A 21,182-nucleotide genomic window follows, 5' to 3' on the forward strand; every position below is an offset into this window, starting at 1 on the left:
GTTAAAGCTAAAACCGTTTAAGCCTCGGTAAGATTTTTGGTCCAAAACAAAAAATATTTTTAAAAATTATTTTACATCTATTAGCATTCAGTTGCCTTTCTTCAATCTCGATTATTTTTTCTCTATTCATCTTTTTTATTTCAGCAAGGATTGAATACTGAAATACTGAATTACTTGAAAGAATTTTCTCTTACTATTATTTCAAATTAATATTCAAAGTAACATTTGCTATTCAAATTCCTTTCTCAGCGTATTTTTTTAGGCTGGTAAATGGCAGCAGATGCTGCACTTGGTCATACCGAAGGACCTGCATAGAACATCAAGTGTTGACACTGTGAATAGTTCATAATGACTCATTATGCATTGTCATCAAAAATCTAGGAACTTTCTGCCTTCTGCCCCAAAATGAGGCTGCAGCTCTTTGGTCTTTAGGATGTCCAATGCATGTGAATAAAACTTACCGAACTTTGACATTTGTAACAAAATTTTAAATAAATTGATGTGCAAACATATATATTACCAAAAAAAAAAAAAAACTATTTAAACCTTGCATTTAAAACTTGACAATAAATGTGATAATGCTAGCAGTTTTCCCCAGGGTTGCTTTACTCAGTGTGGCAGAGGCCTTATCTTTCCAGAGACACACAAAAAACTATGGGTAGCCTAATTGGAGTGAAGTCTGTCCTTAATATGGGAACACAAAGGCCTTACCAGCATCTGTGCATACACTGAGTCTGCTGCTTGGGGTCCCAAAACCCCCGAAGTTGTATGTGCAGGTTTACTCACGAAAGTCAGAGAGATGTGTCCCCAGCTCCTGTGGCAACTCATCCATTCTGAGGGCTTTGGCCATGATCCCCATGCTGTTCCCAAAGTTGTTTCAAATGGACTTAAAATACTACATCCAAATCTCTTATATTGCTGTGTTTATAATTATATTAGAATAGGTACAAACATCAAAGATTTATTCTGTTTATTTCTGCATTATTCATAGTACTTTTCTCTCACATCCTCTGAGACCTTGAACTCACCCGGTTGTCATTAATTACTTTCTTTCCTGATGTCACGCACCAGCACTATTGATTCGGGGAGCGGGGGGTGGGGAGGAGAGATTTGCTCCAACCTCTGCATGTGTCTTGTTTCCACCACTGACATCCTCGTCCACTCCATTCTGCATGTATGTCTGGTCTCAGGCCGTGGTGTCCAGACTGGTTTCCTTGTGTTGGATCTCTCTCCAACTCCTGCACAATGTCACACATGAGCTTTACAAGGCACCACTTCATTCATCTGACCAGAAACTGCCAGTGGCTTCCAGCGACTCAAAGAATTGAGCACAAATTTCTCACCTCCTTGTCCCTTGACCAGCCTTCCTTTCTTGTTTTGCTTCTCATTTCTCACTGAGTCTGGACTTCATAAAGTCTCATTCCCTGAACACCAAGCTCATTTCCTGCTCTATATCTTCTTTCTCTACTGGCCCTGGCTTAAAATAAATGCCCTTTCTTTTCTGCTTTCTCAAAACTCCCTCCACTTCTCAGCATTCAGGTAAAGGTCTCTGTCCTGCATTTGTCTTGTCCAAATACCACTGCCATCGCTGCTTCTTGAATGCCTGTAGCAATCACTGTATTTGCTTTCTCCTTGCATGAATTTGTAGGGGTCTGTAGCTGGGCATGTGCAACTGGGTTGTGAGCATTTGAGGTACAGGTAGGTTCATGACCTCCACAGAATCCAGCTAATCACACTTGAAAATTATTGAGCTGTTACCATGCTTTCAGCCCTTTACATACACACTGTTTCATCTAACCCTCCCCCAAAGCACCTCTGCAGTTGGTAGCAATGTTAGCCTTATTTTATAGGTGAAGCAAGTAATCATACTCCAGAGTTGGGGACTAAACAATACACTCTACTGACCAACCAATGCTTGTTATATAAAATAACTTATTTATCTGCTGTGTTTTGTAGCAACTGCATGTTTGCCCAGATTTTCACCATTACTTATCCCTATAACTACTACACTGCATACTGTCAAAGGCAAGATACTGTCAATGGCAAGAACAGACAAAAAGAGTAAAAAGAGCCTGTGCCTTCCAGTGAGCGCAGTCTGAGCCCGAATTCCGGTTGGCCACTAAGCCACTTTTTAAGGTTGGGTATTTTACGTGTCTGAACTGCAGTTTGCTTATATGTAAAACCACAAAGATGTAAAGTGGGATGAATGGAATACTGAATGCTCTTGTGGTGGTTAGAACAGAGCCTGGCGTCTAAGAGAGAGTCCTCAAAGGGCGGATTTATTATTACCATTACGATTCATATCTGATTCATCCACCTGTGTTTTTCATTATTTTTTACCACTATCTACAATAAGAAATGCAATATCTATGTTTATATGATATGCATATAGCATATATAGTGTATAGATTTAAAGTAAATAACTATGTAACTTTACATGTAGTTATAGTTATATAGAACTATAACAGTAAAACAAAGTATTATTTTAAAACAGTTTTCTTTATTGTAGGGCTACCCAACCCTTTTTTCATTATCACCCCCCCCAAGGATCTTTTATAGACCTTTTCTCTAATCACCTCCCTCGTAAAATTTTAATACCATAGACTTATTTATATCATATGTGTATTTGGGCTTTACACAAAAAAAGGTAGTGCAACATAGGACTAAAAATGACAAAAAATTTTTATAGTTAAAAGTTAAATTAAAGGGGCGCCTGGGTGGCTCAGTCGTTAAGCGTCTGCCTTCGGCTCAGGTCATGATCCCGGAGTCCCAGGATCGAGTCCCACATCGGGCTCCCTGCTCGACAGGAAGCCTGCTTCTCCCTCTCCCACTCCCCCTGCTTGTATTCCTGCTCTCGCTGTCTCTCTCTGTCAAATAAATAAAAAATCTTAAAAAAAAAAAAAAAAAGTTAAATTAAAAATGTGAAAGCTTTTAACATTGAACATAATTTTAGAACTACAGTTTTTGCTGAGAAACCTTTAAGGTAACTTATTTACTTATTTAGTGGTAATATATCAAATCCCATAGGGAAAGTACCAATTGAGAAAATACCTAACAATACAAACATATTTTTTAAAGAAAACATTCCGAACAATTATTTTTCCAAGAAAAGGAAGATAAGTTTTTAAATAGTTTCAAATTTTTTAGAGAACTTAACTTTTGCTTCATATGAGAAAACAGCTTACAACTTCTGTAGCTGCTAGATTCCCAGTTAGATAGTGTAACCCCTTCTTTCTTCTCAGCATGTGACATTCTATGGCTTGAATAACTTCTGTAGAATTAAATAATAAAATGTAAACTATTTCTACTTAATCCCCAAAGCTTATGTCACTCACCAAAGCACCAGAGATTGAATATAAGGAGCAGCCACCAGGCACCTATCACTCTATGATATTTTATTTTACTTTATTTATTTATTTATTTATTTATTTATTTATTTATTTATTTATTTATTTATATTATGGGCAGAAGACATGAACAGACACTTCTGCAAAGAAGACATACAAATGGCTAACAGACACATGAAAAAAAATGTCGCTCTATGATTTTGAGATTGAGTACTTGGGTCCAGAGAAATTCCCTCAGTGACAGCCCTCTCTTCACTATAATTTTTTTACATTTTTTAAATTTTATTATGTTATGTTAATCACCATACATTACATAGTTAGTTTTGATGTAGTGTTCCATGATTCATTGTTTTCGTATAACACCCAGTGCTCCATGCAGTACATGCCCTCTTTAATACCCATCACCAGGCTAACCCATCCTCCCACCCCCCTCCCCTCTAGAACCCTCAGTTTCTTTTTCAGAGTCCATCATCTCTCATGGTTCGTCTACCCCTCCGATTTCCCCCCTTCATTCTTCCCCTCCTGCTATCTTCTTCTTTTCTTTTTTTTTCTTAACATATAATGTATTATTTGTTTCAGAGGTACAGATCTGAGATTCAACAGTCTTGCACAATTCACAGCGCTTACCAGAGCACATACCCTCCCCAGTGTCTATCACCCAGTCACCCCATCCCTCCCACCCCACCCCCACTCCAGCAACCCTCAGTTTGTTTCCTGAGGTTAAGAATTCCTCGTATCAGTGAGGTCATATGATACATGTCTTTCTCTGTTTGACTTATTTCGCTCAGCATAACACCCTCCAGTTCCATCCACGTCATTGCAAATGGCAAGATCTCATTCCTTTTGATGGCTGCATATTATTCCATTGTATATATATACCACATCTTCTTTATCCATTCATCTGTCGATGGACATCTTGGCTCTTTCCAGAGTTTGGCTATTGTGGACATTGCTGCTATAAACATTGGGGTGCACGTACCCCTTTGGATCACTTCATTTGTATCTTTGGGGTAAATACCCAGTAGTGCAATTGCTGGGTCATAGGGCAGCTCTATTTTCAACTTTTTGAGGTAAAGCTCTTACCTTGTATACACTTTGGATATCTTCAATGCCAATGCTGCTCACATGACAGCCCATAAAGCCCAAAAGAAATTAAATACTGATTCAGAAGCTTTTGTTGGGTTTTTGAGAGCCAAAAACCATTGCAAGATCTGCTTCCTCCTCCCTAATACCCAGTTTCTACTCCCTTACAGATGATATTGTCCCAATTATGAATGCACACCTTACTACTCGTGATGCCCTCACTTTTTTTTCTATTCTATTTCTCTTTTTTTGAAGGTTGGTCTCTACTTATTGTGAATTGCGACCCACAATTTAATTAAAAACTTCTGTGACGATAATTTATATATAAAGAATATTTAGCTATGTTATAAAACCATTTCTTAAAAATTAACCGGAACAGTCGCCACAATGGCCAAAATTAAGAAATGGCAAAAGCAAGTGTTGGAGAGGATGAGGTGCCACTCATATAATCACTGATGGGAATGTGAAATGGTAGAAGCACTTTGCAAAAATATTTTGGCAGATTCTTATGATCTTGAATATACACTTACAAATATAATCCATAAATCACCTCCTAGGTATTTATGCAAGATAAATAAAAATGTATTTCCACACAATAACTTGCCCACAAATGTTCACATAAGCTTCGTTAGCCAATAAATCAACAACCCAAATGTCCATCAAAGGTGAACGCATAAGCAAACTGCAATGTATCCATATAGTGGAATATTACAGAGCAATATAAACAGAATGAACTGTTGATATGCACAGCATGAATGGATCTCAAAACACTAAGCTGAGTGACAGAAGCTAAACTAAAAAACACATGGTATATGACTCAATTTATAAGAACTCTAGAAAAGACAAGTATTAGAATCTAGATTGAGAGAAAGCATTTCGGTAGTTGCCTGAAGATACAGGTGGTGGGGATTGACTGGAAGAGGCAAAGGGAACGTCTGGGGTGATAAGAAAGGTCTGTATTTTGATTGTGGTAATAGTTACATGGGTGCATAAATTTGGGGGGAGAAGACAGTGAATTTAAAATAGGAGCATTTTATCACATGCAAATTATTTGTAAGAAAAAATGGATTTTTGAAAAGCCAAGAGAAACAGATCCTTTTACTAACTATAATTTTGAAATTCATTTAGGTTTAAAATGGTAGATTGCTTAAAATCTTTACGGTAACTAAGTCAAATCTCTTAAGCTTCTCATGATTCCCCAGGGGGGAGAGCCTCCCAGCCCTCCTTTGTATGGAGTTTGAAATTTCCCAGCAGTGGCCCCAGCCCTTCCCCAACGCTGCACTCTCAGCAACCACTGTCAGGATAAAGACGAGGCATACCTTTCTGAAGTGCATGGCATTATATTCCCATTATTATGAGATTAATTAAGTAGCAGACCATTTTGTTTTATGTTATTTATGAAGAAGTATAATTCAATAAATAAATGAATCATTCATAAAATGAGTGATTCATAAAATAATTGTTAAGCCTCTAAAACGGGCACAGAATGCTTCAAGGTAGTGAGAGAGAGGACCAAGCATGAGCCTGGCTGATCCAGTCAAGGAGAGACGACATGTTATATCTGTATTAGTAGTAGTAGTAGTAGTTCATTAAATATTACTCTGCACAAGCGTCTGCCCACATCGCCTCATGCTCATACTACCAGCCCTGCCAGGTGGCTACACTGATGATTCACGCCACAGAGCACAGGGGTGAAGGGCGTGCATGCTGCATGCGGCTTCCTGCTTAGAAAATTCATTTTCTGCTTGGAGTTTCGCTAACTTCTGTAAACTTTTCGTGACTCATTTTCCTCATCTGCAAAACAAAACATAAATCAAAATGTTATAAATAACAATGCAGTGTAACATTTATAACCTCATCCTCATGATCAACCTATTCAATGACATTGTGCTATATTACCTATTAGTCTGGCATTGTATAATACTGTAATAGAATAAGAGCAATAATGAGAATGATGAAGACAAAACCTAACACATAGGGATGCAGTAATGTTATAATCAGTAATCCCTGTTGAACGTTAGCACAGTGCCTGATGCCTGACAGTGAGCATTCAATGAATTTTGGCTGCTATTTTTACAGACATTTTACAAATGAGAAAATTGAGCACTGGAAATGTTAATTAGCACATACAAACCTAACAGCTAAGAAGAGTGCCAGAAAAAATAAAAATGCAAGTCTTTTTAGCTCTTAAGCCCATGTTTTCCCCCAATATCTTATAGAATTTCTAGTATTTACAAAAAAAAAAAAAAGAAAGGAAAAAGAAAACCTTTCAAGTCTCAATACCAGCAGCACCAAAATAGATCAGAAATTCCACAGGTGGAAGAGATTATCTCTACAAGTGGTTAGGTAGCAATATTCTTATTGATGTTCTCACAGATTATTCTCTTTCCTTCCAGTTATTTCCTCTTATATTTTCTGCCAACTTGAACATCATGGATTCCCATGGCCCCTTACATGGAAGGTCTCTTTCTATGAGGGAGTCATTTGTGATTAAGAAGTGATGCCCTAGATTTTGTTAGTTGACAGAAGTAGTATTCATTCATTCATGAGATATTTATGTTGTGTCTGACATGTGTGTCACATCATCCTAGGAGATGTGGGATATTAAAACAATGGGTGATATGATTTCTTAACTAAAACAGCTCATGTGCCAGAGTACAAACACAAGTATGTCTAGTATAGTAAGTACATAAAATACAATGCTCTGCTTTATTGAGTCATTCATCAAACAGTTACCGTGTGTCTACATGGCACTGCTATTATCCTAGGCTGTGGAGAACAGTAGACAGGATTGCTCCTGTAGAGAAATCCCATAAGTGAGTCAGACACGTGAACAAGGGACTGGAGTTAGTGTGGCAGAGGAAGTATGTATGCAGGATGCATGCCTACCATTAAGCAGGAGACGGAGAGGACCTGCCTGGGTCTGCAGAAGTACACAGAATTGCATCTGCCATGCCAAAAATGGATTTTTTCTTCAAGTCTCTCAAGAACCATTAGAAGATACATGTAGGACCTGTGATATTTACACTGCATATTATAGAAAGAACATCCTGAAGGCAGTGTATTTGGTGGGTTAGAGGAGCAAAACAGGAGGTGGAAATACTGAAGCAGCTTCTGAAATAATCTGATACAGAAATAACAAGGGTGGGACCCACAGTGATGGAAACGGGGATGGAGAGAAAAGAGGTGGAAAGACGTTTTTCAGAAAGCCCACCACTTGGGAGGTGCATGTGTGGGAGAACACAGAAGCAAAAGTTGAGGATGAAAGCACAAGGATGATACAAAGACCGGACACGTGTTCACAGGAAGACTGGATTGGAAAAGGAGAATTTGGTTTGGATATGCATACTGGTGTCTGTGGTATCTGTAAGAAATCAAAGTGACATGTTTGGTAGGCAGTGGGATCTGCAGTTGGGAGGGTGCTCAGATGGGCACGCTTCTTTGGTAGCTACCAGCATGAAGCTGGTCGAGCAATGGAAGAGATGAACCCAACCAAGGAAAATATAGACCGTAAAAAGAGAAGCAGCAGGTGACACCGTGGGGATTATCACTATTTAAGAAACTGGGAGAAACAATGTGCAGGAAACTAAGAACAGTCAGAAAAATTAAGACTAAAAATGGTTTATTACAAAATCCAGAGGAGATTGCAAAAACCAACAAGAGTTCAAGGAAAGAAGTGGTGAGATGAGCAAGTATCAGATCAAGCTCAAGAATGACTAGGACTGACTCCCTTATCTGAAGGACATAAAATGGAGATAACGTGTATATTTATTGATAACCTACGTTGCACAACGCCCTTGAGAAAGAGGCAGAGGGAAAAACGGTGAATTCTCAAGGTGAAATTCTCAATTATATATGAGAAACCAAATCAGAGGGATTAAGTCGTTTTCCCCAACATCACACAACTTGAGAGGAGCAAACCAGAGATTCAGACTAAATTTGGAGCCAATCCATTCTTCTGGGGATGCAGTCTTTAGTCTTTAGTCTGGGGAAAGCAGTATTTTTAACTGCTTTCAAAAAAAAATCTTCAAACATATACTAAAGGACAAGAAAAAACACCACAAAACGATATATTCCTCCACCCTGACTTGAAATTCAACAAATATTTTGTCATATTCGCTTAAGATACAACCCAAAGCCCCAGTCACCATTCTGCATCCTCCGTTCCCAGAGGTAACCACTGCCTGGAAATTGTTTTCTCATTCATGCTCTTCCATTTTTATCGCATATGGATGTATTAACATATGACAAAAGAATATATAGTACAGCTTTGTTTAAAATATTTACGTTAAAATGGTGACATTAATTTTTTCTCTCGATGTTGTGTGTTAGACATGTAATCATTTTGAGGTCTATAGGCCTGGTTTGTTCATTAAATACCTGTATGGTATTCCATTGTATGAATGAATGAATGAATGAATGAATGTTCATGCTTATTCTATGATACCTACTATAGGGAAGACACTATGCTACCTATTAGGAAGAGAGTAAAATCAAAGGAGAGAGATGTCACATTTGAAAGCCAAGTGACCTGAAGTGAATTTTACCCAGGGGTGAATTTATTGGTCAGTTGGTTCTCATTGACAATGTCCCATAGGGTTCCTAAAGGAAATAGCACATTCTGGGGACGATGAATAGACCAGAATAATTTACTTGGGTGTTAATTGGTAAAGACCAGAGGAGATTAAATTTAAAAAGCAATGCTAAGGCTGTGCTTTGGAAGCTTTGGGTACCAGCCTGAAGAGTTTCACCTTTTCTATAGAGGTACTGGAGTAGCATGGGGAGTTTTTTGGTACAGGAATGACAAGACCATGCTCAGCAGAGCCAGGGTACCTTGAATTTTTTTTTTTAATAAGTACTAAAAATAGAAAATATGGATGATTTCAACCTGATAAAGAGGTTATATCAGTCTTTCGGGGAGAGTCCTGGTGTGGTGAGAGAGGAAAAGAAGGGGTGAAAAAAGATGAGAAAATGGAAAACCTAGCCTGAAGGCTCATTTGTTTTTATTTGTTAACTGGTTTTCATTTCTTTTACAAAAATGTCAACATTGCTTACTTAGACACCAACTAAAATATACTTGCTTCTAAGAAGTTAGAGTTATTCGGGCTTATTAAGGAAAATTTCATTCGTGTGAGAAGTCATCTCTTCTCCAAGCAACACAGTAGATTTATAGCCCTGGCAACCTTTGAAGTAGAACTTGAGTGCTCAGTGTCTTTGTTAATCTATAACAGATCCTCAGTCTTAATGCTTAGAAGCATGAATTTCTGTGAGGGTTTTTTTCTCATTTTAATTTTTTCTTTCCTTTCAATTTCAAGATCATGCATTTTTGCTTCACCAAAAATAGAGATAGAATAGCATGATACACTTAATAAACTGCATGAGAGCAGAAATGCAGAGGTAACACATCTGCCAATTAAACTGGGACATAGTCTTACACCAATTGATCAGAAACTGCTTTTCCAGTATTTTAAAACATGCATCTGTATTCTGCCCTGAAAATATCCTCTTTATAGTTTTAAAACCCTCATGATAATATGCAGTTATTTTTGAAATCTTAATTCACATTTCTGTTCATTTTTTTTTACAAAGCTCATTATTATCTAAATATTGTCCAACACCTTCAAATGAGCACCTATTGATATGAATTGATTCACCCATGGAACTCAAGTAAGAGTCTCGAGACCCTGGAATGTATTTTTTTCAAAAAGGAAGCTAACTGGGCTGTCCAGTATATGTGCCTTTGGACCGTTTGGTTTCTGCCTTCTGAAAGATAACAGTTGGAAGTTCAGCATTCCTATGACTTGCTGACTGACTGGTAGAAATTATAGCAAAAGGTCTATGGCTGAGAATATTCCATCAGTATATCCTCTGCACTGAGGTTGTGAGTGCAGTGTTACCCAGAGGCGGGAACTATTAGATCAAAGAGTTTGTCAACTCAATGTCAAGTTCAACTAAAATGCATTGATGATTATTTTTAAGAAATGTCTACATTAGACCAAATCTATCAGTCATTTTCTAAATATTTTTGGTAGACCTTTTTAAAGCAGTTTTAAGCTTATAAAAAAAATTGAGCAAAAAGTACAAAGAATTGCCATATGCCTCTTAACCCTCCTTCCCCAGATTTCACTAACACCTTGCATTAGATAGTCAAGTGTATTCAAGGGTCATACATGAAGAACTCAAGATGAACACAATTCAAAGTCTTCGGGAATAAAACCGGTGAAGTATTTTACCCAGGGCTCTGTGGTTCTAATAATGAAAGAAAAGTGTTGCCCTTCTAGCTGCTCTTCTGACAACTCTCTTGGGTCAGAGGGTCTGGATGGATATTCTTTCAAAATATAATTACAGGTTTGAGTGATTGTTAGTCACACTGGGTGAAGATCAGATGACATTAACAGTTGGCATTTAGGGAATCAAAACTGTATTTGGATATTTATCAAAATTATTAACACGGTCAGAGTCCCCTCCACCCCACCCTGTATATGTTTTCTTAATGGAATATAGATCATCTTACTGGATAGATCATTGAATGATATAAAGACGCTTAGAAGGGATGTATGAGAGCTCACAGTACATGCCTTCAAACTAATATCACGGATCACATTCCACATTTAAGACTTAAGGCAGGATAGCTATTTGAGGAACAAGACTGTGTACTGTAGGTACAGCATGATCAGCAGAATTTTAATCAGGTTGTTGTGAAGACACCTTATGAAAAGAGATGCCAATGAGAGTATTTGATTAATAGCACAGTTCATGTCCACAGAAAGAATTTGCTTTTTAAAATAGTCATTGAGTGCTACGAGCTGAATTTGTATTCAGTTAATATTGACATTCATTTTGAACAGTCTGTGAAATATTTTAAGAGATATTTAGTAAAGTGGATCAAAAGTAGTTTAAATAAATCCAGATGCAGGTTTTTTTTTTTCACTGAGAAATATATTACAAAATATATTACATTCAGCTCAGTTCTCACCAATGCCAAACAAAAGGTGGGAGTGTGTCTGCATTCCTTAAATATGGATTTGGGGAGTCAGGGAATTTCGAAGTATATAGAAACTCTAGTGCCAAAATGTAGAGATCATGAAAGAACCCAAACAGTGGTATGCACAAAACAGCCTACTGTTGTTTCCAGAGCACAAAAGCTAGCAACTATTACCCAATATGTAGGATTTTATCACACAGAACATACTAGTCTTCCAAGATTTCAAAAGAGAGATAAAGGCAAGATAATAATTTTAATCATTAAATCCATTGTTCTTGAACCATATACCCTTAAATTTTTGTCTTCTGGTTTTAACTAGCAACAGTTACCTAACCAGTTGAGTGAGGTAATGAGATAATTCTTAGAAAAGCATCTTTTTCCTTCATAAGTATTATAAACAGGATTGTGGTTGTGTTTGTGGTAGGGGGAAAAGGAAAGTAGGAAACTTTATTTACATGTGTTTCTCAACATCTACTTTACAAATAATTGCATAATCATGGGCTTTGCGGACAAAATACATCTTTGGATCAAAGTTTTATAAATACAGTATACAAAAATACTTTCTTTAAAAGTTTTAATAGGTTTTTACACACATTAATATCCAGAATTGAAAAATTTCAATAGGATAAAAATGCTTTGGAGATGAAGATATGTAGGAGATAAGTAAATTATGCTAACTTCTATCCACGTTAAAAACATTTTCTTTCATTCTAAGATACGATTTTGGAAATGGGTCTTTTTTTCACATGAGAAGCTTTAAATGCTAAGAACTTGCCATTCACTTTTGGAGTAGGGAACCTCATTTAGTAATTATGAAAATGCATCCTATGCAAATATATGTATTTTTAATTAAATGGTATCTAGCAAGATTTCAAATTTCAACATTAAAATATGTTAACATTGATAAGTAGTAGTTTTTTAATTTTGGCAAAGCTTCTAAAGTGAAATTTTTCTAGAAATTTAAATTAAGTTTTAAGAATCTTAGAAATTAAAATATTTAGTTCACCTTGAGCAAAGCATAATTAGTCTGTAATGTAAAGTTTATGTTGGCAAAAACACTTCAGGTATAACAATTGAAATTGTTATTCAGAAGGCCATATTTTTATTCACTGTGAATGTGCAAAACCAAAAAGGCTGGTGTAGCCAGATTCTAGGGAATTACTGAATGCTGTAAAACTAGGCACTAGATACCTTGTTGTTTTGTAGGACATTTTCAGAAATGCATTCCTTCATCTGTTTCTACACACAGTCCATATTTTTGAGTTTATATTTTTAAGGATGTGAAATATTACAAAACTCTTTCTTTTCCCTCACTACATGAGAAATAGGAAATGCTTTATTTTCCTACCCCTTTAGGGTGAACAATTTTGTAGACCAACTTTCACTTCAGCACAGAGACATTAGCACGTTCTCCTGCAGTTGAAGACCTCTGTATGGACCAGTCTCACTTAGGCTAGTGATTGAGATCATTCTTGACACTTTTTTCCATAAAAATAAATAGCTTAGATATTTTATCAACATTAACGACTGTAACTAAAAAACGAATACACTGGACATTGCTACCATATACACACATACACATACACCACATGTGGGAGGGGGGAGGTTGTATGTGTGAGGGCGTGTACAAGCATATTTAGATGTGTATATATAACAAAAATATATGCATGTAGAGAACTGAAGTATAGTTGCAGAAAGCAATCTTTATCACGTGCATTCTGGTAATATTTTATTTTATTACATGTCATTCTTTGACTTTAAAATGCATTTCCTAACCCTTATAATGGATTTCATGATCCACTGATGGATTACAATTAACAACTGGAAGAACACTGGCTTAGGTAATAGCGGTATAAATCTCATATTGGCAAAATGATCATGCCCTTCTACTGCAGCCACCATAGCCCTGTACCCTCCTGATACCAACATGGGTGTGTGTCACTTAAATCATGTGTATGTCAACCTTGAGGCAACACAGGCAAAACTTATTTACCTTCATTTATGGAAGAGTGGTCTGAGTTTCATTCAGCTAGGATTTATTGCATTACGATCATATAACTAAACATAACATCTTATTTGATGGAAGGGACTAAAGCTTCGGATAGCAGGTAAATGAAAAAAAAGCAATGATACTGTTTTGGAGAATTGATAAGTACTGCCTGAATTTTTTGTGAAACAATGTACATTTATGATTAACCAATAAAACAATAATGACCAAAATACGTGGTAAGTAAAGACTTGCTCTTAGGAATACATAAAATTATTAGGAAGGTATAATGTTCCCCAATGCATAAAGCTAACTGGAAAAGCAAGGTCTAGAAGAGCATGTAAGGGAGGCTATCTTCTGGATAACAGAATGGGAAAAATATATACATACATACATATTTTCTTTATTTACAAAAAGAAACACTGAAAACACAAACCAAACACTGCAAAAAGGATCAGCATGCTGAGGACATGGATCAGAATTAACTCCTCTGAATATATATTTTCTCGTAATTTTAGCTGAAATCACATAAATTTTCAAAAAATAAAATTATAAAGAGAAAGGCATATGGTATATGCAGGGTAGGGCAAATATTTTATTATTATACATACACATATATAATATGTACTTAAGCAAATGTCAAGATTGTTGGGAACAAAAATTTTAGTGGAAGTTATTAGTATGAAGTCAAGAAGTAAATTTAAAACCAGTAATGTTAAATTATATTTGGAAATAGTACTATGACTGGTTTTTTCTCCTAAAACTATGTATAGGTATCTCTTACTTAAGAATCAGTCACCTATTTTGAAAAATATACATTGCAAACAAATTTTTACTGTCTTAAATGGGAAGAATTAAACTAATTTCCTACAAAGATCTTAAAGATAATACCTCTAGAAAAGTAACATACTATCTTGATAGGGTCTAAAATGCTCAAACACTGTTTCCTTGATCATCCAACTATTATTATGGTTATTGACACATGGCTACTTGTTATTACTTGCATGCTGAGTGAGAAATTATTAGCTTATGATATGGGACAGCAAATAACACACAGCATTCAAAAACTTGTTAAAAATGAAAAATAAATTCAAGAAAACTTTCCATAATAGATGGTCTTCATCAGGCTGGAGACATGACCCTCGAAGAACGTTACAAGGGAGGAAGGGTAAGGGTAAGACAGTCATTGCCCTTCACGGTGGTGTGGAGAGGTGTAGGAGGGTGTTCTGGGCAAACTCTCCCACTGAATGGGACAAGTAGAGATTCTCTGGGTCTTGGAGCTGCTGTAGAGACTGCTGGGCAGGAGAGATTCCATAAATCCTCAGAGGTGGTTGTCAAGGAAAAAATGGTTACCAACAGTAGATGTGCTTACACTTCCAAAAGTCCTTCCTGGGGTGCTACATGAGACATCATTTCTTTTAAAGAAAGGCATATCATTGCATCATCATACAATAGGACTCTGAAACTTTTCTCAGCAACATGCAAAGCACGTGACCTATTTGTTTATAGTCGGTGCACTTGTTAAGATGTCTATACATGATTGTTATGTTCTACCAGTCTGGAATGTAACTCAACACTCTTCCCTCACATACTGTTCACGATATTGAGTGTGAAAGATACAGTTATTTCCCCTGTACCAACCTCAGTTGAAAAATAAGGTAGTGAGAGTTTTATATATATTCTGTAAAGATATTAAGAGCCCAGAATCCTTCTAATGGGTAAACGTTAACTAAAAGAGACATTCTGTGGGATATACCTGAGTTTTCTAGCTTTGTGCCCTGGAAAGGTCGAGTAGTAATGTAACCTGATGGCACTGAACAAACCTAATCCCAAATGCCATTTCCCAACAGACAGAATGAGGGCTCCTTGAAAGAATGGCTGATTCTAGGTGTGGAGGAGACAATGGACAAGATGAGCTTGTGACATCTGGTCATCCCAGAGGACAGAGAAGCTTCACAACTAAAGGGCTCATTTCATGTAGGCGCCAATATGAAGGAGTCCCAGTTAGCCAGCCATCGGACACCTGGAGCAAAGGGGCACTTGATGTACTTGACCGAAACCCATATGTTCAAATTTTTACTAAAACAGATAATGAGAATATAAGAGGAGGGAGGGAGGGAAAACTAGAACAACAGCAATAACAACAACAAGCATGGTCTTCAATGACCTTCTGGTGGAGTGTAGAGTGGAAATTTTGGGTTAATAGACCCTTTATAGTTATAGGTATCTCTGGTTCAGAAGTAAGTCAGGAAAGGTAAATGTATAAAAATGTTTCCTGTAGAACTGTTTGAAAAGGCCACAAATTGGAAACCATTTCAGTAGTGACCAATAGGAGATTAATGTACTCATGCATTTTATGGACTGCTATGTAGCCACTAACAAGCAGAACATTTTGAAATGACCTATGAAGATATCCACAATATATTGTTTAGTGGAAGAAGGAAATTTTTGAGTAATATAAGAGGCTTATCCCCTTTTTTACACAAACTAAACCACCATGTGATTACACAAATAACTGTATTTGCCTTAACAAGATCAAAGTCTGGAGTGATAGAAGACCACATCAACTCACTAAGTGGTCACCTCTGGGGTTAGAATTTGGCCGCATATGTGGGTGAGGGGGATACTTTGAGAGGGAACTTTCACATTTCATTTCATATATTCTTATATCATTTTAAAGCTTTTTCACAAACATGCATTGGTTTTGTAATACGGAGCTAAGAAAAGCAATGATCCCTTCTGGGTACCAGTTAGACTATTAACTCGTCTGTCTCTCCCAAAGGTGCCAAGCTGCAAACAAGACTTGCCCCACAAATTACATCTGGAATAATCACCTCTGCAGATGCCTGGCTCAGCAAGATTTTATTTTTTCCTCAAATTCTGGAGATGGTAAGCAGAATATTTTAAATTTTTTTTTTAAAGATTTTATTTATTTGACAGAGAGAGACAGCAAGAGCAGGAACACAAGCAGGGGGAGTGGGAGAGGGAGAAGCAGGCTTCCCGCCAAGCAGGGAGCCCGATGTGGGACTCGATCCCGGGATCCCGGGATCATGACCTGAGCCGAAGGCAGACGCTTAACGACTGAGCCACCCAGGCGCCCGCAGAATGATATTTTAAAGACAAAATGCCAAGCATCTCTGTTTTGATTAACAAATATTTTAATATTAAGATCACATGTACAATATTCAGATCCTCATTCTCTGGAATAAGTGACTACCAAACAGGACCTTTTCTACTTGACATTGGTATTGTTTTGAACTTCCTGGTAAAGGAACATACCCATGTTTGTGCATGACCCTTTAATGAAAAACATAAAGAGACACTTTTAAATGATTTTAATGGTTTCACACCATACCCAGAACTAAGGAAGGTATAGTAACAATGTCTGACTGTGTGTGTCTAGACTCTGCAGATGGATTCCATGACATCTGTGGACCCAACAAGGAGCTCGATGAAGAAACGTGTCAGTGTGTCTGCAAAGGGGGGCTCCGGCCTTCCAGCTGTGGGACCCACAAAGAACTAGACAGAAACTCATGCCAGTGTGTCTGTAAAAACAAACTTTTACCCAACTCATGTGGGGCCAACAGAGAATTTGATGAAACCACATGCCAGTGCATATGCAAAAGAACCTGCCCAAGAAATCAACCCCTAAACCCTGGAAAATGTGCCTGTGAATGTACAGAAAATTCACAGAAATGTCTCTTAAAAGGAAAGAAATTTCAACATCAAACATGCAGGTAAGAAATCTTCGTGAAGTGTATTCCTTTCTCTTAACTGGAGATTGTTTCCTTAACCAAAATGGCAGTGGCTTTTTAGAATGAGACCAGTCAGTTCTGGAAGACGAATTCTGTTATTTTCTAACCGATGCTAAGCTTTCCTTGAGACTGTGTTTACTCCTGAAAAAAGCAAGATAAGAGCCCTGGGAAGCAAAACCAGATCCAACCTCAGAATGCACTCCTACTGCTCATCCCCGAGGCTGAGTCTGAGGCAGTGATCCTTCAACATGGGCTGGGAGACAGATGCACAGGACAGTCATGTGAGGAGGATTTCCAGAACATCCAAACATGGCAGACCTGGCCCCACCAAAAATTATGATGCCATCATAATGTAGGACAACTGTTCCAAGTGCAGAAAATTTTATGCAAAATTTACAAAGGATAGCATAGTGCCACTAAATGTAGAATTATATCTAGAAAAATATTTAAGTATTTCCTGGAATTAGAGAGATAAATTATATTGTTAAAGATTACTCAACACTCATTCCTTAAACATTGATTCTGCCCCCTTCTTCACCAAGAAGAACAAAATGAGACTATTGGACTCAAACTCTTCCAGCGTTAATCCTGGAACTACGTCCTCTTTAATCTGATGGTAAGGTGGTCTATTTTAGCCAGCTCTGTGCTTTTGGCATTTCCTTCAACACGGCTCCACCAGACATAGGCCTTCTCTCTCCCATATGTTTGACGTCTTCAACTACTTTTCTTTCCCCTCAATTAATGAGAGTTCCCAAACTTCTATTTTATTAGCATCTTACCATGATGCTGAGCACACTTTAGCAATGAAGCTACGTCCTCTTCAAGGTTTCTCCAAGACCTAGGCATTTAGCACTTGAGTTCACCTCTTTCATCTCTCATTTATTCAACCAACTGTAACCCAGGTTGGTTGAACTCTCTGTAACCCGAGAGTGCCATGTTAAAGTGCTATTCAAGGTCTCAGCAGACTCCACAGCCAAAGCCAGTGGACAAGTTGGTCTTCGTGTAACGTGTCTTTTCTGTACCTTTTCTTGAATTCCCCTCTTTGCTTTGGCTGACATAACAACGTAACATTTTCCTTCCCTGGCTGCTCTTTTGGTTTTGAGACCATCTGCGTTTCATCACCTCCACTGGGTCCTCTTCTTCCAAACTCAGTCTTTAGAGATGGTGATCATGCCCATGCAAAAGATGATCACTCACATGACTTAAGACTTAAATTTCATTTATTTACAATTTCGTATCTGCATTAATGTTCATTAACTTTCCCCAGCAAATAAAATGTCCATCTTTTAATCTTCACAAGTTGTGTTTTTTTTTTAAAGATTTTATTTATTTGACAGAGAGAGAGAGAGCGAGAGAGGGAACACAAGCAGGGGGAATGGGAGAGGGAGAAGCAGGCTTCCCGCGGAGCAGGGAGCCCGATGCGGGGCTCGATCCCAGGACCCTGGGATCATGACCTGAGCCGAAGGCAGACGCTTAACGACTGAGCCACCCAGGCGCCCCTCCTCACAAGTTTTGTGCTCCCATTTTAATTCCTATTTCTGATGACCCATCCACACTAACATTTTAGCTGCTGCATAAGGGAACTTCAGTGAATCTAGGTACCTCATGGATGACATTTTTTCTTCCATTATTGCTTTAGAGTACCTTACAGGGATCCTTTTGTTTCCTTTTTAGAATATTTTGAGCAATCACTATATTCCAATTTTATTTGCATATCCCTACTCTACCAGAAGGATATTTCAAAAATGCAGAATACTATATAGATACTAAATCTTATTGAAGATTATGAAACCATTTTGTATATTGAACCCTTCTGAGTGAACATAGTGTATTTGGAAAGCCTGATTTTATGTTTACATAAGACTAACCAGCCATCATATTTTTTCTACAGAATTCTTATATTAACTTAAGAGAAAAGAGTTCTATCTTCTATTTATTGAAACTCTTCCTGTGTTCATTTTTCTAAGGATATACTTCCAGGTTTACATATATATTGAAGCAAAAAAAAGATAATATTTTGAAAATATGTACACTCATTTTCTCTTAATATTTATTCCAAAAGAGGGGGGCAGAGTATGTATTTATTGTCCACTGCCTTTGAAAATCAGAAACTTTCATTGATTATTGAGAATTGCATCTTTTTATTCTTATTTTATTTTTATTTTTTTTATGTTATGTTAATCACCATACATTACATCATTAGTTTTTGATGTAGTGTTCCATGATTCATTGTTTGCGTATAATTGCATCTTTTTAGTAAAGGAATACCAGAAGTCTTATAATAATGCATCTGTACTTAGAAGTAAAAAAAAAAAATAGTAACATTTTAACTAGATACTCTTTTTTTTCTGCTAGAGCACAAGAAATGAAACTTCAGACTCACATTTGCAGTTTCTCTGTAGTGTGCTTTTGATTTCCCTGCCAGGTCATCTTGCATTATTCCCTGGACCTACACCCCTTTCTCGCACTGGACTTTCTCACACTCCCACAGCTTCTTCAAAGGTAGCTCCCATTTGCTGGAGCAACAGGGCTGTTTGATCATCTGTCCTTTCACCACTGCTGGAAACTGGAAGTCTAGGACAGGAAGAGAGGGGTGCCCATAGCAAGCACCTGTCCCTCGCCCCTTCCCCCCCCCCCAGGCCACCTTCTTGTCACTTGGAGCCCAGGTGGAGAGGAAGAGAGGGCCACCATGGCTCAGCCGGCTGTCTGCCCAGCAGAGAGACGGGGTGAGGGTGGGTCTCCCCACTGAGGACCACAGTCCTGCCAACATGACTTCATTTAATCACTTCCAAGTCGGGCTTCCATACAAGTCCCAGACTCTTGTGAACTCTGCCATACTTCTATGCTCACACCCCATCAGCAAGACCTTACACACTCACTTCCACAGTTTCTGTTGTATGTTTCTTTCCTCCGCGAAGCGGAGAGCCCTTCAAAAGAACCAACGCTCATATCTTCTCACTCTCCCATCTGTTCTATCAGCAAGACTGCTTTTAGGCTTTTCCATTCCTCCTAAATTTTGTAATTTTCAGCACAAATTTCAGTAAGACATAAACCTAAGAATAATTTTATGATAAAATGAGTAACTTTGTTCTTGTTTTAAATTTAGAAAAACAACTGTGTTTGTAGCATACTGAATTCATTGCTTTGGCCTTTAACAAAAATGTGTTCCTCTTTGTTTTCCTAGTTGTTACAGAAGACCGTGTACAAATCGACCGAAGCATTGTGACCAAGGACTTATATTTAGTGAAGAAGTATGTCGTTGTGTCCCTTCATACTGGAAAAGACCGCATATGAACTAAGACTGTACTATTTTCCAGTTTGTCAGTTTTCTATCTTGGGAAACTGTGTTGCCACATTAGAACTGTCTGTGAACAGAGAGACCTTTGTGGGACCATGGAGAGCAAGACAGAAGTCAGCGTTTGCTGACCTGTGTGGATAACTTTACAGAAATGGACTGGAGCTCATCTGCAAAAGACCTCTTTTAATGACTGGTTTTTCTGCCAATGACCAGACAGCTGAGGTTTTTCTCTTGTGATTAAAAAAAAAAAATAATGACTATATAATTTATTTCCACTAAAAATATTGTTTCTGCATTCATTTTTATAGCAATAACAATTGGTAAAGCTCACTGTGATCAATATTTTTATATCATGCAAAATATGTTTAAAATAAAATGAAAATTGTATTATAAACTGGTTAAGTTCAGTCCATTACTATCTTCCACTATAAGCAAAACTTGATGATATGAAAACATTCATCTCCACCTGCCCTTCCTCCTTTCCTCCAACCAGCTGTCAGATTTTGACTATTATGAAAAAGTGTGACCCTAGAAGAGAAAGTTCCAGAGGGACAACAGTCGCTATTACATTTTATTGAAATTCATCTCTTAATATATGTAACGATTATAAATGTGTTAGCACATGACACTTTTGAATTTATAACCAAGGGAATCAATATGGAACATAGCTTATAAATTCATCTGCTTAGCATGTCCATGTGAAATTATTCAGTGCACTGGGATCATT

At 37.5% G+C, this 21,182-nt stretch overlaps 1 protein-coding gene across 3 annotated transcripts in view; it reads left to right on the plus strand.

The window, feature by feature from the left end:
* Positions 1-20,849, plus strand: part of VEGFC (vascular endothelial growth factor C) — a 104,754-nt gene extending 83,905 nt beyond the window's left edge. For all 3 annotated transcript variants that reach the window (XM_035004290.1, XM_035004292.1, XM_035004291.1), the window contains exons 5-7: positions 16,185-16,291; positions 16,806-17,139; positions 20,342-20,849. In XM_035004290.1, the coding sequence (XP_034860181.1) occupies positions 16,185-16,291; positions 16,806-17,139; positions 20,342-20,456 (556 nt within the window). In that variant the 3' untranslated portion in view covers positions 20,457-20,849. The remainder of the gene's footprint in view (positions 1-16,184; positions 16,292-16,805; positions 17,140-20,341) is intronic.
* Positions 20,850-21,182: the final 333 nt, after the last annotated feature.

This window comes from Mirounga leonina, unplaced genomic scaffold, assembly GCF_011800145.1.
Source record: "Mirounga leonina isolate KUSES-001 unplaced genomic scaffold, KU_Mleo_1.0 Mir_128, whole genome shotgun sequence".
Lineage (NCBI taxonomy): Eukaryota > Metazoa > Chordata > Mammalia > Carnivora > Phocidae > Mirounga > Mirounga leonina.